We start from the raw sequence: 20320 nt of genomic DNA on the forward strand, positions 1-20320 counted from the left end.
GTTTGAGTACTTTTCAATTTAGACCCAGTGCTGTGGAAGGGCGCGGACTTGTGCGGTGTTACCCCCTCGACGGGGGCTATCTCCCCTGGACTAGCCCAGGGAGGGAGAGGCGGAGGAGGGTAGTAGTCTCAGGAGGCTGTTTGGCGTCTTGTGGTGTGAGCTCTTTGCGCTCTTTTTTGCGTGAGGATTTTTGAGCTTGGTGACCTCCCCAGCCCGGGAAGACTCGTCGGGCTCCCGGTCGCCCAAGTCCTGGTAGCGAGCTCTCTGAGATGCTCGGTTCGTTCGGTCGGCAGGAAGAGCCCCCCAGTTGCGACTTCGTTTATGTTAGGAGACCAACGGGCATAGATCCCGTCTAGTTGGAGCGCCAAACAAGCGCTGTTGCGTGCCGGCCGTCGTTTCCCGTGCGGCCTGACCCGGGGGCGGAGTGCATGAGACTAACCAGCCGTATGCACCCGCCCCCCGCGCTGTGCTTCGGCCCTGGGCCCCCGGCTTTTCAGCCCACAGTGTAATCAACGTCATACATACATACATACATACATACATACATACATACATACATACATACATACATACATACATACATACATACATACATACATACATACATACATACATACATACATACATACATACATGGCACGCACGCAACCGTAGCTTCCCGTGTTTGCTTGTTTGCTTCAGACCTGCTAACTAATCTCCCCTCCTCCTTCCACTCAGCAGCCTTTTCCTTTCCTTTCCACTTATCCACTTCCCCAACCCTTTCCCCCGCCTCTCCCCCCCTCTTTTCCCCCTCATCCCCCCTCTCTCGCCCTCTCTCGCCCTCGAACAAACACACATACAACGTACCTTAACAATTTTGCAACCTCTCGGAAGCGCACCAGCACCACCAGCACCACCAGCACCACCAGCATCACCAGCACCTCCTCCTCCATCGCCAACACTCTCGCCCACGTCTGTCCCCGCCGCCATGCTGCTGCTGCTGTCGCTACTGCTGCTTCCAGCCTTGCGCGCCTCCCTGGCCGCCGCCGCCTTTGCCGCCGCTGCCGCCGCCACCGCCGCCTTACTCGCGAGTCCCGGGTGGTCGGGGAAGAGGAGCATCCTGATCTGCGACCCGCTGTGTGCATTCATGCACCTGAAATAGGGGCAGGAGGGGGGGATGTGGGCGAAAGACGAACCACGTGAACGAGTGAAGCTGATGACAAGGAGGATATGGACTGATATACACCGGAAGTGAAGTATGCAAGAAGTGACGAACCAGTCGTGACCAGCCGGGGTGGCAGGGGGGAAGGGAAGGGGGAGGACGGTGTTCGGCCCGACACCCCAACCCTAGGGTTTTCCCCCCTTTGACTCCAGGTACGGCACTATCTATTCCAGTATCTGAAGTATTTAAAACTAATTACTACGATAAAGCCACCGCACATACCCAACATACAACAAAGTCTTACTGCTACTACGACGCACACACACACACACCTCTTACACATACACACATACACACATACACACATACGCTCCCCCTCCCCCTCCCCCTCCCCCTCCCCCTCCCCCTCACTCTCCCCGCAAGGTCCCCCCGTCAGAAGAACCCCTCCTCTTAACACAGACAACCCCCCTCCTCGCTTTCTCCGCCCCGGGCAACCCCCCTTCCCCGTCCCGTACATTCATACGTATACATACACACATGCACACATACATACACACGTACACTTCCCCTCCCAATTCCCCGTCTCTTACCTCGCCCCCGGCACCTTGCTATCCGCCCACTCTAGGAACTCACGCATGGCCGCCTCCTTGTCCGCCTCCGCCTGCCGCTGGGCCTCCGCTAGGTGGGCCCTATTCACCATCATACCGCGGCGCTCCATCTCGGTCAGCAGCTCGCCTGGCGGGGGGGGGTGCGACGGAGGCGGGGGCGTGTGTGTGTATATGTGTGTGTATATGTGTGGAGGCGTGTGTGTGTATATGTGTGTGTATATGTGTGGAGGCGTGTGTGTGGAGGGTGGGTGGCCTATATGGCAGGTGTAGCCGGACAAGAAAGCAACTGGGGATGGGGCGGAGGCGAGGAGGCGGTGGGAGGGCGACAGAGAATGAGGAATGACGATAAAGTTACCGAGGGTTGTGTGTGGATGGAAGGGTGTGTGGGAAATGATGATGATGATGCGAGAAGCAAGGAGCAACGAATCCCAACGGCCTACGTCCCATGAGGAGGGTGAAGGAATGGGAGCTTGTGAAATGTACGAGGGCGGCTGGCCCTTAACCAATACACAGCTATACACACTCCCCTCCTTCCCCCCTTCTTCCACCCCCTTCCACCCTCTTATTTTAGTCTTGGCGGCTAGGTAGGTAGGTAGGTAGGTAGGTTTCCGCGGTCGTCATCATTACATCATCCCGAGGTCGCCTCCTTCAAAACCGCCGACTGGTCAGTAAGTCAGCCTTCTTGTACACTCTTTCCTTGGCAGCAGCTTCACTCGTTCACGTGGTTCGTCTTCCACCCAACCTTCTTTCCCCCCCCCTTTTTCTCCCCCCCCCCTTTTCTCCCCCCTCCCCCAAGCCCACCAAAGTCCAGCCAGTAGGAGCAGTAGAAGTGCCACAAGTGGAGGTAGCTAGGGACACGTGACGGGGTCCCGCCGCCACCGCCGCCGCCACTACTGCCAGATGTTGCTGCTACTGCTGCCGCCGCGGCGGGAGCAGCCGTGTTGCCGTACCCTAGCTGTCTGGCCAGGGCGGGCTCCATCTCCCACGCCTCCAGCCGCAACAGTCCCTCCAGCGCCTCCCGGAGCTGCCAAGTTGCCTGAGGGCGCGTGTCGTGTCGTCGAGTCGTCGAGTTGTCGTGTCATCGAGTCGGGGGGAAAAGACAAATTTGTCAATATACACAAATACACACACGCACGTGCCTAATCCGCATGAAACATGAATGCGCATCACTTTCCACCGGAGACGAACAGCAAACCCCAGGAGAAAGACCTAAAAAGGTGCCGTACCTAACGAGGTGCCGTACTTAAAGAGCTGCCGTACATTCCCCTCCTCCCTCCCCTGCGTGTTCTCTCCCCCCCCCTCCCCCTCCCCGTCTCGACCTCTCACCTTGGCGTCCAGCGCCGAGTAATCAATCCACGTGGGGCGGAACAGCTCCAGGGAGTGCAGCTGCTGCATGGCGGGGAGCTCCGGAACCTTACCCGGCACACCGCCACGCAGCTTGAGCAGCCCGAACCGGTCCTTCATGCTCATCTGCGTGGTTTAGGTCGGGGTGGGGTTTGAGTGGGGGTTTGAGTGGGGGGATGAGTGGGGGGATGAGTGGGGGGATGAGCGGGGGTTTTAAGTTTGGGAGGTGCATGGGAGGTGACTTTTCAAACTCTAGCATCCACAGCACTTGTGGATGTTTTATGGTTCATCACCCTTTCATCAGCAAGTTCTTCAGACTCCGCAGAGATTTGTGTCCTTAGATGTGTGCTTAACGACCTGAGGGAACAGGAAAGGTGGTACGAAAACAACTTTACCGAAGCGAACCAACGGCCCCCGGGTCGCCCGCCAACCTAGTTCCTCCATCGCCATTTCCATACGGCATACTGCTGCCGTACCTTGGCCCGTACAAGCTTAGCGACCTCCGCGGCCCGCTTGTCGCCAGGGCTGGTGCCCCCAGGTGCCGCCGCCTCCGCCGCCGCCGCCGCCGCAGCAGCAGCAGCGGCGGTATCGCCGCCGCCACTCATCCTCGCCGCCCGTCGTACACCGCCCGTCAGAACCCTCGGCGGCTTCTCCGCCCGATGGGGTACGAAATGCCGCATAATCTGTTGTACGGCATGTACATCAGGCATGAACGGCACGTTGATAAGATACGTTGGCTTTTGCTTGTTTGATGCAAATCCTGCAACTTCCCGCTATCACCCCCACTCTCACGTGCTAGCGCAACATGGGCTGCCGGCGTTTGCGTACTATCTAACCACTCCACTCCACTCCTACGTCCTGGCACAGAAGTGCTGCCAGCTACGGCCCGCAGGTCACTAGGCAACCGAACAACAAAATCCCCGCTACCCCCCCTATCATCTCCTCTCCCCCCCCCCCGCTACCCCCTCCACTCCCCCTCCCCCCGGGTCACTAACGTTATGGTCGGCCGTGAGGTTGTCCAGGCCGTACGTACGTCTGCCGGATCGGGAAGCGTCCGCAAGTCGGGCCATGTGCAAGGTGTCGCCTCCGAAACCGGCGCAACAGATACCCATGTTCTCTAAAACGTGGCGGTCGAAGCCATAGTTGTGCCAGACCTGGTTCGTGTTGGGCGGCAGATCGGGGGTTGGGGTGGGCGCGGGGGGAAAGACGAACCGCTAACGAGTGAGGCTGCTGCCAGGGCAAGAGGTGCGGGGGGCGGGGCGCGCGGGGGGGGGGGAGAAGAGTAGGACGAACCACAAACGAGTGAAGGTGATGTCGAGGAAAGACTGATAGGGAAGGTGCGGGGGGAAGGGTTAGGAGGAGGGAAAGGGGAAGGGAGCAAAGGTGNGGGGACAACAAATACTGAGCGCACAGCCGGAGGAGGGGGGAGGGGAAGGCGGGCGCGCGCGCATGTACACCCTTTCACACACGCGCAGCACGCATACGGCACAGGCATCAGGGCCAGGGCCAGGGCCGTGGCATCCCCGTTTGCCGTACGCCCCTGAATGGCCGTACCCTCCTCACCTTTTTGACTGATTCATCTTCGAAGAACCGCTTGAATTCATCCAGGATGGGGTGGTGCGGCTTCAGGCGAACCTGCAAGGTGGTCACGGTGTGTGTGTTTTTATGAGATGTTTTTTCGATGTATGTATGTATGTATGTATGTATGTATGTATGTATGTATGTATGTATGTATGTATGTATGTATGTATGTATGTATGTATGTATGTATGTATGTATGTATGTGTGCGTATGTACTCGGCAGCATACTCACATATCTGCCATCCATGATGGGTCTTCCCTCCTCGTCCAGCTCCACCTCGCTCCAAATGTCAACCCAGATGCGGTCCTTGCGAACAGGGCCACCGGCGGCCGAGCCGGCGTCGCCGCTGCCGAGTGCAGCCATCGACCCGTGGGTCGTCGCACCGAAGCTAGCTGACCCGAGGGTCGTTATGGAGGTAGCGGCTGTGGTGGCGGCGACAGCGGTGACACCGCGCTCGCATTCGGAAAAGTCCAGATCGTCACCGCCGTAAATGCTGAAGCACAGTACGGCACCGTGTCCGATTGGGGTTTCGGAGGATACGTCGATGAAGGCGACCTACAGCCCGGGGCGGTGGGGAGGGCGGGGGGTGAAGCGCGGGAGATGGTAAGATTCACGAGGACTCTGAATCCAGAATTCAAAATCCAGCATCTAGAATCCAGGATCTAGAAAATACTCAAGTAGTTATCTTGAAAAAGCGAAATGCACGGGAAGGCAATTGGCAGGACAACGGCCGAAGGAGGAAAAAACTCTCGTGGCGGCAATTTCTATTCGCATGTGTATGTATGTATGTATGTATGTATGTAAATGTGTGTATATGTGCGTGTGTTAACTGTGGGGGACCCCTCCTTCCCCTCCCTAACCCGCACTCCCTCTAACTGCCAGCCCCAACCTTATGTTCACCCTTTCCCCACCCGCCTCCCTCTCCTTCCCCCCACCTCCCTCTCCTTCCCCCCACCCGCCTCCCCCTCCCCCACCCACCTCCCCCTCCCCACCCACATCCACCCACCCACACGCCTCCCCCTCCCCCACCCCCCTTCCCCCACCTCCGTATCGCATCCGAAGTAGCGGCAGGGCACCGGCGGATAGGTGCGGTTGTTGGGATACGGGCTGCCTGCCACCGCCATCAGCTTGGCAACCACGGCACGAGCCACCTCAGCTGAAGGGGGGGAGAAGGGGGGAGACCAACCACAGGCGAGTGAGGGGGTGGGGGGTGGGGGGAAAGACGAACCACACACGCTTGAAGCTGCTGCCAGGGCAAGAGAGTAACAAACGTAGAACTGACCGAAAGGCGTCCGTGGCGACCGTGACCTCGAGATGACGAGGGGGGTGGGGGGTGGGGGAGATGAGGGAAAACAGCCCAAGCGACATGGTGCGTGGGGGCGGTGCGTGGTGTGACATCGATAGCCATCACATACAAGGTCATACATACATACATACATACATACATACATACATACATACATACATACATACATACATACATACATACATACATACATACACTAGGGTTTACATAGGTTTACCACAGTGTAATCTAAGTCATACATACATACATACATACATACATACTAGGGTTTACATAGGGTTTACATAGGTTTACCACAGTGTAATCTAAGTCATACATACATACATACATACATACATACATACACTTACGTGTGTTCACGATGAGCACGTCCGCCGGCTCGTCGCGCATCAGAGGTTGCTTCGTACAATATCCCTCGCAAGCCTCAAAGTAACCGTCGTACCCGGGCACGGGCACTGGCGGCCACAGCGCCTGGAGGCCCTTTTGAAGGTACGGCTTCAACTCTTCCTCCGTCGGCGGTGGCGGCAGCGGCGGCGGCGGCAGCGGCGACTTCTTCTGTACGGCAGTTGTCAGGGTGGCCGTACTAGTTTCGGCAACTCCCGCGGCTGGCTTCTTGCGCCGCGTTCGTTTAGCGGTGGTGGCGGCGGCGCTGTCGCCGGCGTCCGTTTCGGCGATAACTGCCGTCGCCGCCGGGCCCCCCGCCACCGCCGTCTCAGCGGTCTGTTCTGTAGTGCGAAGCTTTTTCACTCGCTTCTTCTTAGTCTTCGGCGGCGATTCAGATAGCTGCTGCTGCTGCTGCTCCAGCTGCAGCCCTTCCTGTTCACCTGCCAGCACAAGTCCGTTGCCAAGATGTTGCTGTTGTTGTTGGAGCTGTTGGAGCTGTTGGAGCTGTTGGAGCTGTAGCAGCTGTAGCAGCTGATGCTGCTGCTGTGGAGATGTAATTAGATCCGCCAATGGTGCGTCTCCGCCGACCTCGCCCTCGCCCACGCCAGCGACACCGCCGCCAGCAGCCGTTCCCCCTAACACGCTGGGCGCGCTACCGCCGCTGACCTTGTCGTACACGCCCTTTGGTATCATCGCCGCTGCCGCGGCGGCGCCCACCGCCTCGCCGTTCCTTCCCCGCGATGACGCCGGCGGCGGTTCATACTTCCGGCGAGCTACTGCCACCGCATCCACAACGGTGCCGGCTCTATGGCGGCGGCTGCCTAGCAATCCGCGTACGGCAGCGGCGGCGGCGGCGGCGCCGCCTCCGGTTCCCCCGCCTGACGTGGACACCTCCGACCAGGAGGTCTGCTCGGGAGTGCGCACGTGTCCATCCCACAACACGGACGACAGAACCTCAGACAGCTCTTCCGCCTCCACTTGCTGCTGTTGCTGCTGTAGCTGCTGTAGCTGCTGTTGCTGCAACTCGTCAAGGTGTTGCACGTGATGGTTGTCTTCCAGAGCCTGCTGGCGAGTAAGGGCGAGAGAGTGGTGCGGCTGCTGTTGTCCCCCCTCTTCAAAGCCATGCTGCACAGGCTGCTGGTAGGTGCTGATAGCGTTATTGGATACCTCCACGTCTTTGGTGACACCGTCCCACAACCCGGCGAGGGTTGTCAGCTGCCGGCTACTGCTACTGCTACTGCTGCCGGTTTGCGGAGGCTGTAGCAGCTGCTGCTGCTGCTGCTGCTGGTTCACCTGGCTAAAGATTGCCGCAGGCGAGCTCGCGTTCGATATTTGCTGCTGCTGAGGATGGTAGTGGATGGGTTGTTGCTGCTCGTGCACCGGGTACGGCTGTCGGTACGGCTGCAGGAGCCGTTGTCCCAGCATGCAACCTTGCACGCCACCAGCTCCCGCAGCTTGCGATCCCGCTGCTGCTGCTGCTGTTGCTGCTCCTTGATCCGGTCCTGGCAAACCTAGCAAAGGGGACGCGGGCCCCGGCAGCATCACCGGGCCGGAGGCTGCGGCCCCGGCAGCCCAGGCGGCCGGTCTCCCACTTCCCCCACCTTCCCCGTCCCGGGGTGGTGGCAGCTGGCCCAGTGCCGCCTGTCGGGCTCGGTGGAGCTGCGCTGAGGTGATGGACCCGTAGCTCCTGCGGAGGGGGAGGAAGGGAGGGAGGGAGGGAGAAAGGAAGGAGGAGAGGGAGGGGGAGGTAGGTAGGTAGGTAGGAAGGTAGGTAGGTAGGTAGGTAGGGAGAGAAGCAGCCCCAATCAACACGTACAGCGCTTCATACAGCGGGCAGTCGCAGGACGAGGATACCAAATCCCATCCCATGTGTGCCAGGTCCAGTATAACATCCCGACACAACCGACCAGAACGACCCACGGGTCTGTTCCCCAGACAGACGGCAAGCGACTCTTACTGCTTACTTTCTCAGCCGCTTTGCCTCCTCCTGAGGATGTGCCGCATTTACGTTTTCGGAGACGAGAAAAGGGGGGGAGGGAGAAGATGGAACAGCAGCGATGTAATGTCCGGTTGGGATTGGTGGCAAGGGGGTATGAGTGAAAAGGTGGAAGAACGGAAACCTAGGGCGGGCGGGACCCCCCCCGCGCCGCGGGAATATAAAATACCCCGCAACTTCTTACAGGTAACGGAATCTCAAAACACAAACATGCCACAGATACAGATACAGATACAGATACAGATACCGAACCTAAACGCGATCGGCCCAGATCACGTGCTCCAGGGGGGAGGCTGTTGTTGCTGCTACTGCTGCTGCTACTGCTACTATTGATGCTATACTGAAGCTACTGCTACTACTACTACTGCTATACTGCTGCTAGGCGGTGGGGAACCCCGCCAGCCACCACCAAGCAAGGTAAGTCTCAACGGGACGAAATATATACATATACATATACATACAGCATGCGAGTGCTGCATCAGATTTCCTTCCGTACCGAACAACCAACCAACCAACCAACAAGCTAAAAACCCAGCTCTTTGAAACGAGCGCGGAACAGCCAGCAGTTCAAGAGCAGTTCAGATCCCCTTCACTGCGCCACTACCCCCGGGGGGGGGACTTACCGCATTGCGTATGTTGTTCACCAGAGCCCTGTCGATGGGCTCGGGCGGCAGCTGCAACGGGGGGGTGATCTGCGGGCGGGGGGGAGTCAGCGGCGCCACTACCCTTAAAACCGTACGGCGTAGTGGGCGATATGTATACATATGCGTATACATACATACACATACTACATACATACATATATATCATACACGACGACGTGACGATAATTTCTGTATGTATGTACATGCATACAAAATATACCGTCACGTCGTCGCCTCGTTGTTAGCTGCTGTTTTGGCTCGTTGCAGCAGTACTAACGGCGGGTCGACTGTCTCTATCTTTGAGTATTATGGAACCAAACCAGGCGAGCCTAGTCGACAAGAGAGAGAGAGAGAGAGAGAGAGAGAGAGAGAGAGAGAGAGGGAGGGAGGGAGGGAGGGGGGAGGGAGGGAGGGGGGAGGGAGGGAGGGGGGAGGGAGGGAGGGAGAGACAGATGGGGGGAGAAAGACGAACCACGAAGAGTAAAGCTGCGAGGGGGGAAAAGAGGGCGGGGGAGCAAATCCATCCAAGTTATAAAACCCAGCACGCGGGCAGAGCAACCGAGAACAACAGGACCCCTAACCCAGCAGGTCCGCATCCTCCTCCAGTTACACAATGACACTCAACGACAGTAATGAGCTTACGTTGACGGCAATAACAGCACGATACACGTTTTGGCAAGGAAAGTGATGAGTGAGCGACGACGCCAGTGAGTGCAGCGCGTGGCGGCGAAGCAACATGACGCCGCGTCATGGACCCCCCACCCCGACAGAGATAAAAAAAGGTGTGGTGACAACGACCGCGTGAGAAATGGGAGGAGATTATACATAAGAGCTAGACACACGCACCTGCGATCTGGGCCTTGCGCTGCCGTACGCTTGAGTCAGGGAACCGGCGGAGGACCTGCTAGGCCTGAGGGAGCGGGGTAATGGGGTTTCGCTGTGTTGTGTGTGTGGGAGGCCGGGGGGGGGGAAGGGGGGAGGGAAGAGAGTGTGTGTGTGTGTGTGTGTGTGTGTGTGGAGAGCGGGCGGTGGTGGTTAGCAGCGGGCATGTACGGCGGTGGAGAGTGCAGGCAGCAGGTAGCAACGGAGGCAGGGCGGGGGCTCGGGGGGTAAAGGACACAGGATGTGGGTTGGCTCCTCCAGGGTGCGGACACAAGATGACGTATAAATTGCCGTACAACTCCCTGCCCCTGTGCCGGTTGTTGGCAACAAGTTTTGGTGTTGGGCAAAGACGTGGGACTTGGAAACGTTGGGTCCTCCTCCCCCTCCAGGCCGTCCACCTCCCTCCCCCCCCATTTGACTCCTTGGCTCTACTGCTCTTTTTCCGCGCTTATTTTAGTCTTGGCGGCTAGGTAGGTAGGTAGTTTTCCGCTGTCGATCATCATCACTACAGCATCCCGAGGACGGCTTCTTCACAACCACTGACTGGTCAGTTGTCCACTTCCTGCACATCTGCCGCAGCACTGGCAGCAGTTCGTCTTTTCCCCCTTGCCTCCCTCCATCTCTTCGCCGCACACGCCGCACCCTCCATTTCCTCTTTACCCTTTACAAAAAAAACAACCGTTCGCGAACCAAGCCAGGTATCCTTGTCCTTCGCTTCGCCCACCTCCCCCCTTTTCCGGGCCCTCCTGCACCCCACCCCAGTATCTGCATAGCCCTAGGGGGAATCTGTCTAGGCCTTGTATCTCAGCTTGCAAACAGCCAAAACTGTGCGTTGACCGGCCGTATCCCATAGCGTTGACCTCCTCAGTTCCCTTCTTTTCTCTCCCGCCCTTTCCCGCGCGCAGACATTCACCTGTAGGAGACGACAAGAGGAGTTGTCCACATCCCAGGAAATGATTTGCGGTAGGGACTGGCCAGTCGCTGCAGCAGGGAGAGTTGCGGGGTGCTGTCTGTGAGGGCTGCACCCAGATGGGCAAGCCCGCGCCGGAGCATCCGGGGGGGCCCTGAGTCCGTGGGCGTCGGCGACGTGCTGGCGAGTTGAGCAGCGCTGCGGAGACTATTGGGCTGGAGTGTGGAGCCCGCAAAGCTCATGCTGGGCGACGGAGCCCGGTCGTGCCGGAGCTCACGAAGCCGGCCCCAGCCGCCCGAGCGAAGTTGTTAATCAAGTTGGCAGAGAGCAAAATGGTGCTAAAGATTGAAAGAGCATATTAAAACAGCCCGTTTCCGTATCCGTTGGTAGGCGCTCGTGTTACGATGACTCGCGCGATGTTAAGCTAGAAAAGCAAAAGCAATTCCGGCTCAGCAGCAACCTGTATCCAATAAACACTGATGGAATTTTTACCATCATGTACAGAATTCAAACTGTCCACTGGCGTGAGCTTTGGTTCCGCGTGAGTTAGTTAGTTTTCGGCGCAAACCGCAGGCTTAACTTGCGGGTATCCCGAAGCAGAACACGATTCTGGGTAATACCAAGGCATATCTCTAGTCACTTTGAGAAATCGAAAGTGGAAAAATGTCTGCATCTGATGTGCTCGACTCGGACATCCGAACGATCGACCTGGAATGCGCGGAGCGCGAGTTCGTGGCGGCCATGGACTCCATACAGGTGCCCGCACCCTTCCTATGAAAGAGCTTGAATCCGTAGCCGGGGTTGCAACCAAAGCTGATTGTGCGTTCAACCCGCTCGTCCCACCGGCGCACTCGCAGGAGTACATGCAGCTCCAAGCCAAATTACAAGGTCAGCTAAAGCAGGTAATAAATAATGATGTTGCCCAGGCAACGACCTAGGTGGGTGAGTACCTTCGGCAGGACTGTCACGTCCATCCCTCCTACCTCCACAGTGACCCTCCCCACTCCGGTCCGTTTCCAACTGCAGGGGCTCTTGAGCCTTGCCCGGGCAAAGTACTCCATGGGCCCTATCGGACAGGCACAGTACGACATGGACATGAAGGCCTCCGTACGGGTGGGCGTTTTTCCCGGCGCTGTGGGTAAGCCACAGTTTTGCAGCTTCTACGAGGCGAGCACGTGGGTCGCGGATAGAATGGACCTCTTAGCTATTGATTTCTTCTAGCCTTCCGATTATAATTGAACACCACACATGTAACGCCAAACGCAGGACATAGATCTTGCTGCTGCATGATGCTCGGTACTCTTCCTCCCATATTTCTCTTCTTCCACTTTTCTCAATTACAGATTCACCACATATACAGTTTGGCGGGTTGGTTCTTTCCTGACTCGATCCAAAAACTTCTCTGATTTCTGCATCCGCGTCCTTGACCCCGCGTGTCTAAATCGGCGGTTGTTTTCAACTTCCAATAACCCCCAACTCCCAACCGCCACCTTCCCACTCCCAACCACAACTTCCACGGCTGGAAACTGGGGAGCAGCACCTAATGCATCTAATGCCGCTAACGACGGCGACAGCAGCACCGCAGACACGCCCTCCTGCAGCCGCTACTGCCGCTTCAGCTTCCTGCTACAGCGGGGACCTGCTACGGCTGGGCGGGGGGCAGGTAGCGCTACATCCGCCCCGGGGGGCTCCGTCGCCGGGAACCTGACGGAGTCGTCCAACGGCGGTGCTGCGGCGGCGGCGGCGGCGGCGGCTGAGACCTCCAGGGGCGGTAGGGAGGGGACTGTGTTGCAGGGGGGGAGTTCCGGAGTCTCAACAGCGGCTGCGGTGGCACCACCACCCCCAGCACCCCCCCCAGCTGGCGATTTCAATGCAGCCGTGGTGGACGAGCTTAGCGACTTTAGTGATGACGACGAGGAGGAGGAGGGGGAGGAGGAGGGGGGGCTAAGAGAAGCGATTGAGTTCCTACGCGGCATGAGGATGCAAGCGGTGGAAGCCAGCGGTGATGGCGGCTGCGGCGACGGCGACGTGGGGTTTAGCGGCTGCGGCGGAGGAGGAGGTGGAGGCGCGGCGGGGCAGCAACGGCCGCTGGGGAGGCGGCGACGCGGCGGACGTCGTGGCGGCGGCGGCGGCGGCGGCGGGGCTCGTGATCCGCTACACTGGTTTGGGGTGTTAGTGCCGCCGGCGATGAAGGAGGCCCAGGCGCAGTTCTCAGAAGGTACGGCAATCCGCTTAAATGTACGACACAACTAACAACGGAATAAAAAACGACTTACTACGTTAGATTGCACCTTAGCGCGGCTAGGCATGGTCCCGTGGTTAAAGATGTACGGGTGGGCCCAACAGGTGGGTCTCCACTCATGGATCTTCGTCAGGCCCTCTATCCTAGGGAGGGAAAGATCGTTGCTTTCGTACAGCTGTCGTACAAATAACCGCTGCCCCAAACTCACCATCCATCCTCCTACCCCTGGCCCGCCATGCTGGCAGACCCCCTTTCCCGCTCCCCCCTCCCGAGTTCCCCAGTCAGCCAGCTTAGTATTCCCTTTCAGCGGCACTTGCATGCGTTCGCTCTTTCATCGCTCGCTGCTCACAAACCCCTTGCCACCTCTCTGCCTCCTCGCATGTGCCCTCCCTGCCCGCCGCTCCTGCCGCCTGGCCAGGTGAGTCTGAGGAGGTTCGAGTGCTTTGTCGGTGAATCGCGTTGCATCGGTCGGCTGGCCGGACTAGGATAGTTGGGTCGGTCGGGTGGGGCGCGCGTTTTTTTTGGGGGGGGGTGGGAGGAGCACTTGGATATCACCAGCTTTTTATTACCAGCTAATCAGCCAGTATTGGTCCAACCCCTCCAGTGCCGCCGCCAGGCCGGCGGCAAACTTAATTCCAGCGCACGTCATCAGTTCTTTACTACTTTTTCGCCGCCTCTACACCTACCTCTACTTATTTACGGCTTCGTTCTACTGCTTTTCTTCCGGTCGTTTTTTAGTCTTGGCGGCTAGGTAGGTAGGTAGGTTTCCGCGGTCGTAATCATTACATCATCCCGAGGTCGGCTCCTCTACTCTTTCCTTCGCAGCAGCTTCACTCGTTCGTGGTTCGTCTTTCCCGATTTCCCCCTTCACCTCCTCCCGCCGGATTCCGGAATGATCTAAAACCCCGGATGGGTCGCAGTTTTGGAGACGTGCCTTCTGCTAACGAATACGGCACAGCGGTTGGCGCCCCAACGACCAACGCAACCACCAACCGCCGCCTTGCACGGGGGCGATGCCAGCGGCGGCGATGGAGGCGACGGTGTTATTAGTGGCCCGGCCTGAACCGGGTCGGCGCCTTCTACTACGGGCCGCGCTTGATGATGGGTGCGAGGGGGCTCTCATGACAGCTGCAGCGCGGCGGAAAGTAACCCTCCGTCGCCCTTGGTCCTTTGGTCATGTCGTTGCTCATACGGCGGTGCCGCCGGCGACAGTGAACACCCAAAACCGACGAACGTGACGCGCGTAATGCATTTTCATGTAACGATGTAACGACGCCACAGTGGCGTCGTTGAAAACCAACGAACTATACCGTTGGCGGTTCAAAGCCCTCCCGGTAGTTGGCGATGGCGTGATATGACTGATAGGTAGCGGCCCCAGAGGAAAAGGATTGGGATGTACGGGGTACGGGATACGGGGTGCGGAAAACGAAACCGCCAAGTTTATCTAAGGGGAGGGCGGGGGCTCCAACTGCGTGTGTGTGTGTTTTCCCTTCCGTTGCTGTCCATGTTGGGGAAGGATCAGGGAAACCGTGGGAGCGGGAGATTACCTGTACGGCAGGGAGGGAGGCGCGGGAGGCGCCGTATCTGCTGCGGGCTGCTCAGGTTGAGTCCGGGGCAAAGCAGCTAGCGGCCAAACACACGAAAGGGGCGCCCCACTAAAAAGGCTCTCCTGCAGGCCGCCCCTAAGTCCGTGTCGTGTCCTGGTACCCGTGTGTGCTTCCCTGTGCTCAATATGGGATGGCAGGGGCAGTGCTGCTTGGGGTTTTTTATGTACGAAACGCTGTGGACGTCTTGCTTTGTTAAGTATCGCCCGCGACTGCAGAGTTGGGGGTTTTCCTTTTGTTTCATTGGATTTCAGGAGAAGGGGGGGGGTTAGGTTCCCCTTGCAAGGAGATAAAGCCCTCCCCTCCCTTCCCATCCCCTCGCCTTCCCATCCCCCGAATAGGGGATTACACCCTCCCCAAACACCCACCCCGAGTAGCAGCCCGGTGGGGAATTGCAATTTATGAATATCTTGACACCTCATTTCCATCAGCCAGCCATCACCCGCACTTCCTTGGAAAGGCGACGCCAACGGCTGGGGGGTTTAGGCCCCGGGGCGTTTGGGTAAATCGTCATCGAAAACACAAAAGGCAGCACAACTAGCTAGCACGGCTGGGCGGCCTTATGGTCTTGGGGTTTTTTTAGTACCACCCTGCCGATAATAAACATCGCAAGTAGCTGCCAAAGGGGGGTTGGGGCCATCCGGAGTGCCATCAGGCTCAGTTGGGTGCGCGAGGCAAGGGCGAAGGGGGCTCCAGGGAAGGTCTAATGACCTCTAGAGGGCAGATGGTTAATGGTGTGCATGGGTCCTAAAGGAGATGCGTGGTGGTGTCAAATGCAGCGATGGGGTGTGAGTTAGAACCATCAGCGGTGGTGCTGTTTGGCACTGTGACAGTTCAGGCTTGCTCGAGGCCGCGGGCAACGTACAGGCGTTCGGCTGGAAAAAGATGCAGGGCTGGCGAAGCGATTCGGCTTACGAATGAGGAAAACTGTCGGAGAGCTGGACAGAAGGTTTGGCGTTGATAGGAGTTGGTGGTTGCTCCGGAAGCAGGCAGCCATCTTTCTGGATTTACGGCAAAGGCGGTCATGTTGGATAGCACCGAAATAGCAGGGCTCCTTAAAAAATTAGGCCCCTGTAAAATCACCCACTTGCGTGCATATCTGTCCCAACAGAACTCCTCGCTGAATGCGCACTGCCGTTGTTTAATTATTGTTTTTTGAAACCCTAGTTCATGGCTTAACAAGTCCTTATCAAAATGGGAAACCAACCAGGCAAAAGCTTGGGCGGGCGACTCACCAAGAAGGACATAGAGCGCCTTCAGCGCCGTTTCAATCGACTTGCAAATAGCTCGGGAAAAGTAAACATAGCTGCCTTTGAATCCATGGTTGAGCTGGGGGGCAACCCATTCATCCCGCGGATTTTCAAGCTTTTCGACGAGTCTGGAGATGGCACGCTCAGCCTTGAAGAGTTTACACGGGTAGGTTTGGAAAAGTATTTACACTGGGAGCGTGGGGTTTAGACTTTTCGTGGTTCGACAAGCAAGTTGTAATGAAACACACGATACTTCTCGTCTCTCCTCACACGGTCGGATGCGCAATCCCATAACCTGTTTTGGGGTTTCAGGTAAGCGCTGGAAGGCTAGGGGTTCGGCCTTGCATGGACCAATGTCCCAAGGGTCTTATGCGGGACGGCAACCCACGCGAGGGCTGAACCCAAGCCGCAAGGAACTTTTGTATTCAGCAACCGCATGTTGGCATCGCAATGGCTTAAAGGGGCCTCAAACAGGCGGAAACTCGTTGTAACCTGGGCACATGCCAGATGCAACCTTCGGATGGCCGTGTATGAACATGTCGGTATCAGATCTGAAACTGTTTCATTCTACCTCCTACAAGGCGCTGGAATACTTCGGGCAACTGGACGTTGAGGAGGAGCAATACAAATGTAAGCTGGCACACCTGGTCAGTTTGGGTTGGATTTTACTGGGCCACTCAGAGATTGAGTCGAAGTGTTGGGCAACGTATCGTACGGCACCATAAACCAAGCAGGGATGTGCGGGCCATGGAGATCACAATTGAGTGCATGTAGTTGTGCTTGTCGGACAGGACCTCTTAAGCGCTGAGTGTGGTCATGGCGCTAAACTGTACATGCCATTGTACACAATGTTTCGCAATGCAAGTTGCGCAGTACGGTACGCTGTCATAACGCTTTGCTTACGTGGTGCCGTAACGTTTCGCTGCGCACGCACATTTCATGTCCGGCAGTCGCCTTTCGGATCTACGATGAGGACAAGGACGGGCTTATTTCCAGCGAGGAGCTCTTCAACGTGCTCCAAACGCTGCTGGGTAACGCCTACCCGGATGCGCAGCTCGAGCAGGTGCGGCCACGGCAACACGATTCGGCATAAAAGGGAAGGTTGGGTGGTGATCGGTTTGGTGCTGGGTCCTTCTATTTAAAGTATTAGTCTATGGCTGTATAACCTGCCTGTCTGCTCGCTACGCACAATGCCTTGTGCCGGCAAACCCCTTTTTTTATCTTCGCTGTGCCATGCCTTTATCTTTGCCATGCTACGCGTTACTTGTGCCGCGCAGGTTGTGCACAACACAATGAGGTACGTGAAGGGACAGGGTGTTAAGGCATTGTGGCGCGTGCATTGTGCAAGGAGACGTGTAGCTGTGCAAGGGGACGTGTAGCGGCTGTGCTGACGATTTTCGTAAGGAGCAGGCTGGCATGCGCGTAGTTCGAGCAAAACCTTGACGGATTCTGCGTGTACATGCTTGCAGTGAATTCGATCGGGACGGCGATAACAAGCTGGATCTGGACGAGTTCAAAACACTGCTTTCACGACAGGACCTGTCAAACAAGTTTTCCATGTCTATGTAGATTCGCGGGATGTTCGGAGGATATTTCGCGCTCGTTTAACTGTTGTGGAGAGAGGTTAGTCAGTTACAGTAAAGTTATAAACTACTTGACCTTGGCAGATGGCGCAGCGGGTTTTTGGAACTGTCTCTCGTGTCATGCGCTGCAGAGAAAATTTTGCGTTGGGGAGGTGAGCAGACTGATCGTTACAAATGTTTCCCGCAGACAATCCAAAATTGTCGAGCGACAACGACATGTCACTCACGTGACGAGACGTGGAAGTTATCCATGCATGTAAAAACAAGGTTATTTCAAAAGGAAAGTTATTTCAGATGTCGGTCCGAACAGAAACAGGTCGGTCCGTAACGCGCATGCGGTAACATGACACATATGGCAAGAGGGCACGGTATACCACGAGTAAAGATCATGCAACAGTCGCAACGTATGAAAGCAATTTACAACTAGACAAACTTGTTGGAGTATGGCGTGAAATCCCGTCCATTCCGAAGGCACACACGCAGAAGAGGATGTTGGCAACGGTTCACTTCGATGACGATTCTCCGTATGACACTTTTCCGCGCACAGCCCCCGCCCAGCAAAAGTAGTACATAGTCGCAACACACTTAAAACAGGTCTTCGGTTTACTCTTCGTCCTCCTCCTCGCCCTCCTCCTCCTCGCGCTTCCGCTTTGTGCCACCTGCGCATGTTCGCCGTCGACAACGTATCAGTCAGTAATCACTGGTCGCAGGAAAGCGTATGTTCCATCGCCATCGCTGATGCAATTTGCTCAAGTCACAATAAAATTTGCTGAATTACCCACCCGAGGGCGGGGCCTCCGCCGCCCCTTCGTCCTCCTCCTCGCCCTCCTCGTCGTCACCCTCACCCTCCTCCTGGTAATCGCCCTCCTCGTCCTCCCCAACGGCATCAGGGCCCTGCATATCACCACAGAAAGTGAATCCACCTCGCCATGTCCGAAATCACATTGGCCACAAGCACCCGAACTATTGAAACGAGCATGCAAGGCAGTGACAGAACATGTAGGGCAGTGGACTGTGTCTACATTCGCAACCCCAAGGACCCTACGTAAGCATCCTAACCCGGAAACAAAATCCGTATCTGTAAGGCGTCACGCCGCGACATACCACTAGGACCGCATACTCCTTCTCTCCCTGGAAGGATATACAGGGCACGGCAACGAGGAAGCAAGGAGCTCCTTTTGAGTGCTGATGCGTTCATTCAGGAATGCTGGTAATTGCCATTGCTCCCAACCAAAATGGAATCATGCAGAGCATAGAATTGCCTACCTCCTCGAACTCGCCGCCCTCCTCGTCCTCGAACTCCTCCTGCACGTGTCAATCGACATAGCTGTAATGGTAGTTCAGCAGATGCGCTAACCCGCTGAAACGGGCAGGCAAGCGTACCTCGCCACCGCCATCATCGTACTCCTCTTCGCCGGCGTCCTCCTCCTCGAAGTCCTCCTCTTCATCCTCGCCGTCGCGCTCTGCATTCGCAACGCATCAAATACAGTTCAGCGCTTTCAAGCAACTCGAAGCCGCGTCCCCAATAGCCTGACTCCATACGCACATGGCAGGACTTTATTCCTGGCCTACTTCCTTCCGTGAAGCAGCCAGTGTGATTCCTCGCACTTCATTCTCGCTAGTCAGTTTTTTTAAACACGTTGCAGGGGGCAGGAAGCAAGCCGGCCATAAGCTGCATTCCAGGCCCTGCACCCAAAAACTCACCACGGCCTTCCTTGTCGACCGAGTCCAGGTACTTTAGCTCGTCAAGCATGGCGAAGACCTTGCTAGAGTAGTCCTGTTTCTTGGAAAGGGGGCACTGATCCACGTCAAGGCACTGCAACGCCTTGAGCTCCTTTAGTGGAGCAAGTTCTTCAACGGTCGCAATGCGGTTGTTAGCAAGCTCGAGCGTACGGAGGTTTGTGAGACCAGCGCCTACGAGATGTTGGAGACCACCTGCGGTGCAAAAGCACAATGGCATGCCCTTCTTCAATTTGTCCTTCCAGTAGAGTACCACAGGGGGTACACATGTGAATTAAGGCGGAAGGCAAAGGAAAGATATAGGCCTTGAATGCCCCCTGTTTGGTGTTTGCAACAAGAGCCACGTCTGATACCCTTCGTATCGCGTGGTGACAACCGACCTGTGATGCGGTTGTCAGAGAGATTCAGGCGGACTAGCTTGGAAAGCCTTGGAAACCCCTCAAGAGTCGTAAGCCCGAGACCGCAAAGTGATAGGGACTTGAGGTTTACAAATGCGTCGAGGCCCTGCAGTGTTTCCGGAGCCGAGGGGTGGACAGACGGGGAGCTGAGACTTCCTAGCCTATGGAGCTGGCGACACTTCCCCCGTAGGGTGCTGTTGGCCATGTCGCCGGCCTGGCTATATCCATTGCTAAGATAACGTGCACGTCCCGCCGAGGCACGCAGGAGATAACCCCATACGCTGCGTATACCTGTCACACGCACTTCTGTATGAGACCTAACTTGCAACGCTTATCGTACATCCCCTCAAACGAACAAGACGACATACCGTTATATGCGTCGACTTGCAGACGCTGTCGAGGGTCAAGTTGAGAACCTGTTCAGGTTGTTTGCTTTCCTTTTTCAATATGTCGTTGATCGCTTGTTGGATGTCCTTCATAAATGTAGGTCAGAAGATAAAAATTTACGCTGCCCCGCCTGCGGCGTTATTGGGGACCAAGGGCTTCGTCAAGGCGGGCGCCATCCCATGACTTGGCGCCAAGGTATTCAGGCATACAGATGCAAACCGGTCATCTTTCCATGCGGCATGAGCAGGAAAGCCATTGACATGTGCTATGGAAGATAGCAGCGCATGTTTAAGGTGTTGAGACTACCGCCGGCCAACCC

General features: G+C 56.8%; 4 protein-coding genes across 4 annotated transcripts in view; 2 read left to right on the forward strand and 2 right to left on the reverse strand.

Moving 5' to 3' along the window:
• The window catches only part of VOLCADRAFT_92017 (uncharacterized protein), a gene marked incomplete at both ends in the record, with an annotated part of 19768 nt that extends 8729 nt beyond the window's left edge, over positions 1-11039 (reverse strand). Inside the window, 16 exons of the mRNA XM_002951526.1 lie at positions 879-1132; positions 1732-1830; positions 2700-2785; positions 3076-3219; positions 3570-3776; positions 4089-4247; positions 4657-4728; positions 4907-5230; positions 5719-5831; positions 6332-7427; positions 7659-7876; positions 7967-8052; positions 8330-8352; positions 8985-9035; positions 9852-9942; positions 10801-11039. Coding sequence (XP_002951572.1) covers positions 879-1132; positions 1732-1830; positions 2700-2785; positions 3076-3219; positions 3570-3776; positions 4089-4247; positions 4657-4728; positions 4907-5230; positions 5719-5831; positions 6332-7427; positions 7659-7876; positions 7967-8052; positions 8330-8352; positions 8985-9035; positions 9852-9942; positions 10801-11039 — 3262 coding nt within the window. The remainder of the gene's footprint in view (positions 1-878; positions 1133-1731; positions 1831-2699; positions 2786-3075; positions 3220-3569; positions 3777-4088; positions 4248-4656; positions 4729-4906; positions 5231-5718; positions 5832-6331; positions 7428-7658; positions 7877-7966; positions 8053-8329; positions 8353-8984; positions 9036-9851; positions 9943-10800) is intronic.
• A 421-nt stretch (positions 11040-11460) lies between these two features.
• Positions 11461-15020, forward strand: VOLCADRAFT_92018 (uncharacterized protein; the record flags this gene model as incomplete). The annotated part of the gene is made up of 6 exons (XM_002951429.1): positions 11461-11553; positions 11655-11699; positions 11824-11972; positions 12417-13015; positions 13458-13471; positions 14985-15020. The coding sequence occupies 6 exons, from the start codon at positions 11461-11463 to the stop codon at positions 15018-15020; spliced, it is 936 nt and encodes a 311-aa protein (XP_002951475.1).
• Positions 15021-15638: 618 nt separating this feature from the next.
• On the forward strand, positions 15639-18136 carry VOLCADRAFT_75021 (uncharacterized protein). Its single transcript, XM_002951430.1, has 5 exons — positions 15639-16059; positions 16475-16523; positions 16844-16956; positions 17171-17190; positions 17363-18136. Exons 1-5 carry the CDS (start codon positions 15838-15840, stop codon positions 17460-17462), a joined length of 504 nt encoding a protein of 167 aa, XP_002951476.1. The 5' UTR covers positions 15639-15837; the 3' UTR covers positions 17463-18136.
• Positions 18080-20093, reverse strand: VOLCADRAFT_92020 (uncharacterized protein; the record flags this gene model as incomplete). The annotated part of the gene is made up of 8 exons (XM_002951527.1): positions 18080-18135; positions 18259-18370; positions 18536-18607; positions 18743-18781; positions 18860-18939; positions 19181-19390; positions 19597-19720; positions 19983-20093. The coding sequence occupies 8 exons, from the start codon at positions 20091-20093 to the stop codon at positions 18080-18082; spliced, it is 804 nt and encodes a 267-aa protein (XP_002951573.1).
• Positions 20094-20320: the final 227 nt, after the last annotated feature.

This window comes from Volvox carteri (assembly GCF_000143455.1).
Source record: "Volvox carteri f. nagariensis unplaced genomic scaffold VOLCAscaffold_24, whole genome shotgun sequence".
In the NCBI taxonomy this organism is placed as follows: domain Eukaryota; kingdom Viridiplantae; phylum Chlorophyta; class Chlorophyceae; order Chlamydomonadales; family Volvocaceae; genus Volvox; species Volvox carteri.

What these genes read in the sequence shown, in the direction of transcription:
- VOLCADRAFT_75021 (XM_002951430.1), top strand. Translation starts at nt 15,838, where the DNA reads ATGGGAAACCAACCAGGCAAAAGCTTGGGCGGGCGACTCACCAAGAAG. An exon ending in TGAGGAGGAGCAATACAAAT is followed by an intron (nt 16,524 to 16,843) that starts GTAAGCTGGCAC and finishes CATGTCCGGCAG; the next exon opens with TCGCCTTTCGGATCTACGAT. An exon ending in GTTGTGCACAACACAATGAG is followed by an intron (nt 17,191 to 17,362) that starts GTACGTGAAGGG and finishes ACATGCTTGCAG; the next exon opens with TGAATTCGATCGGGACGGCG.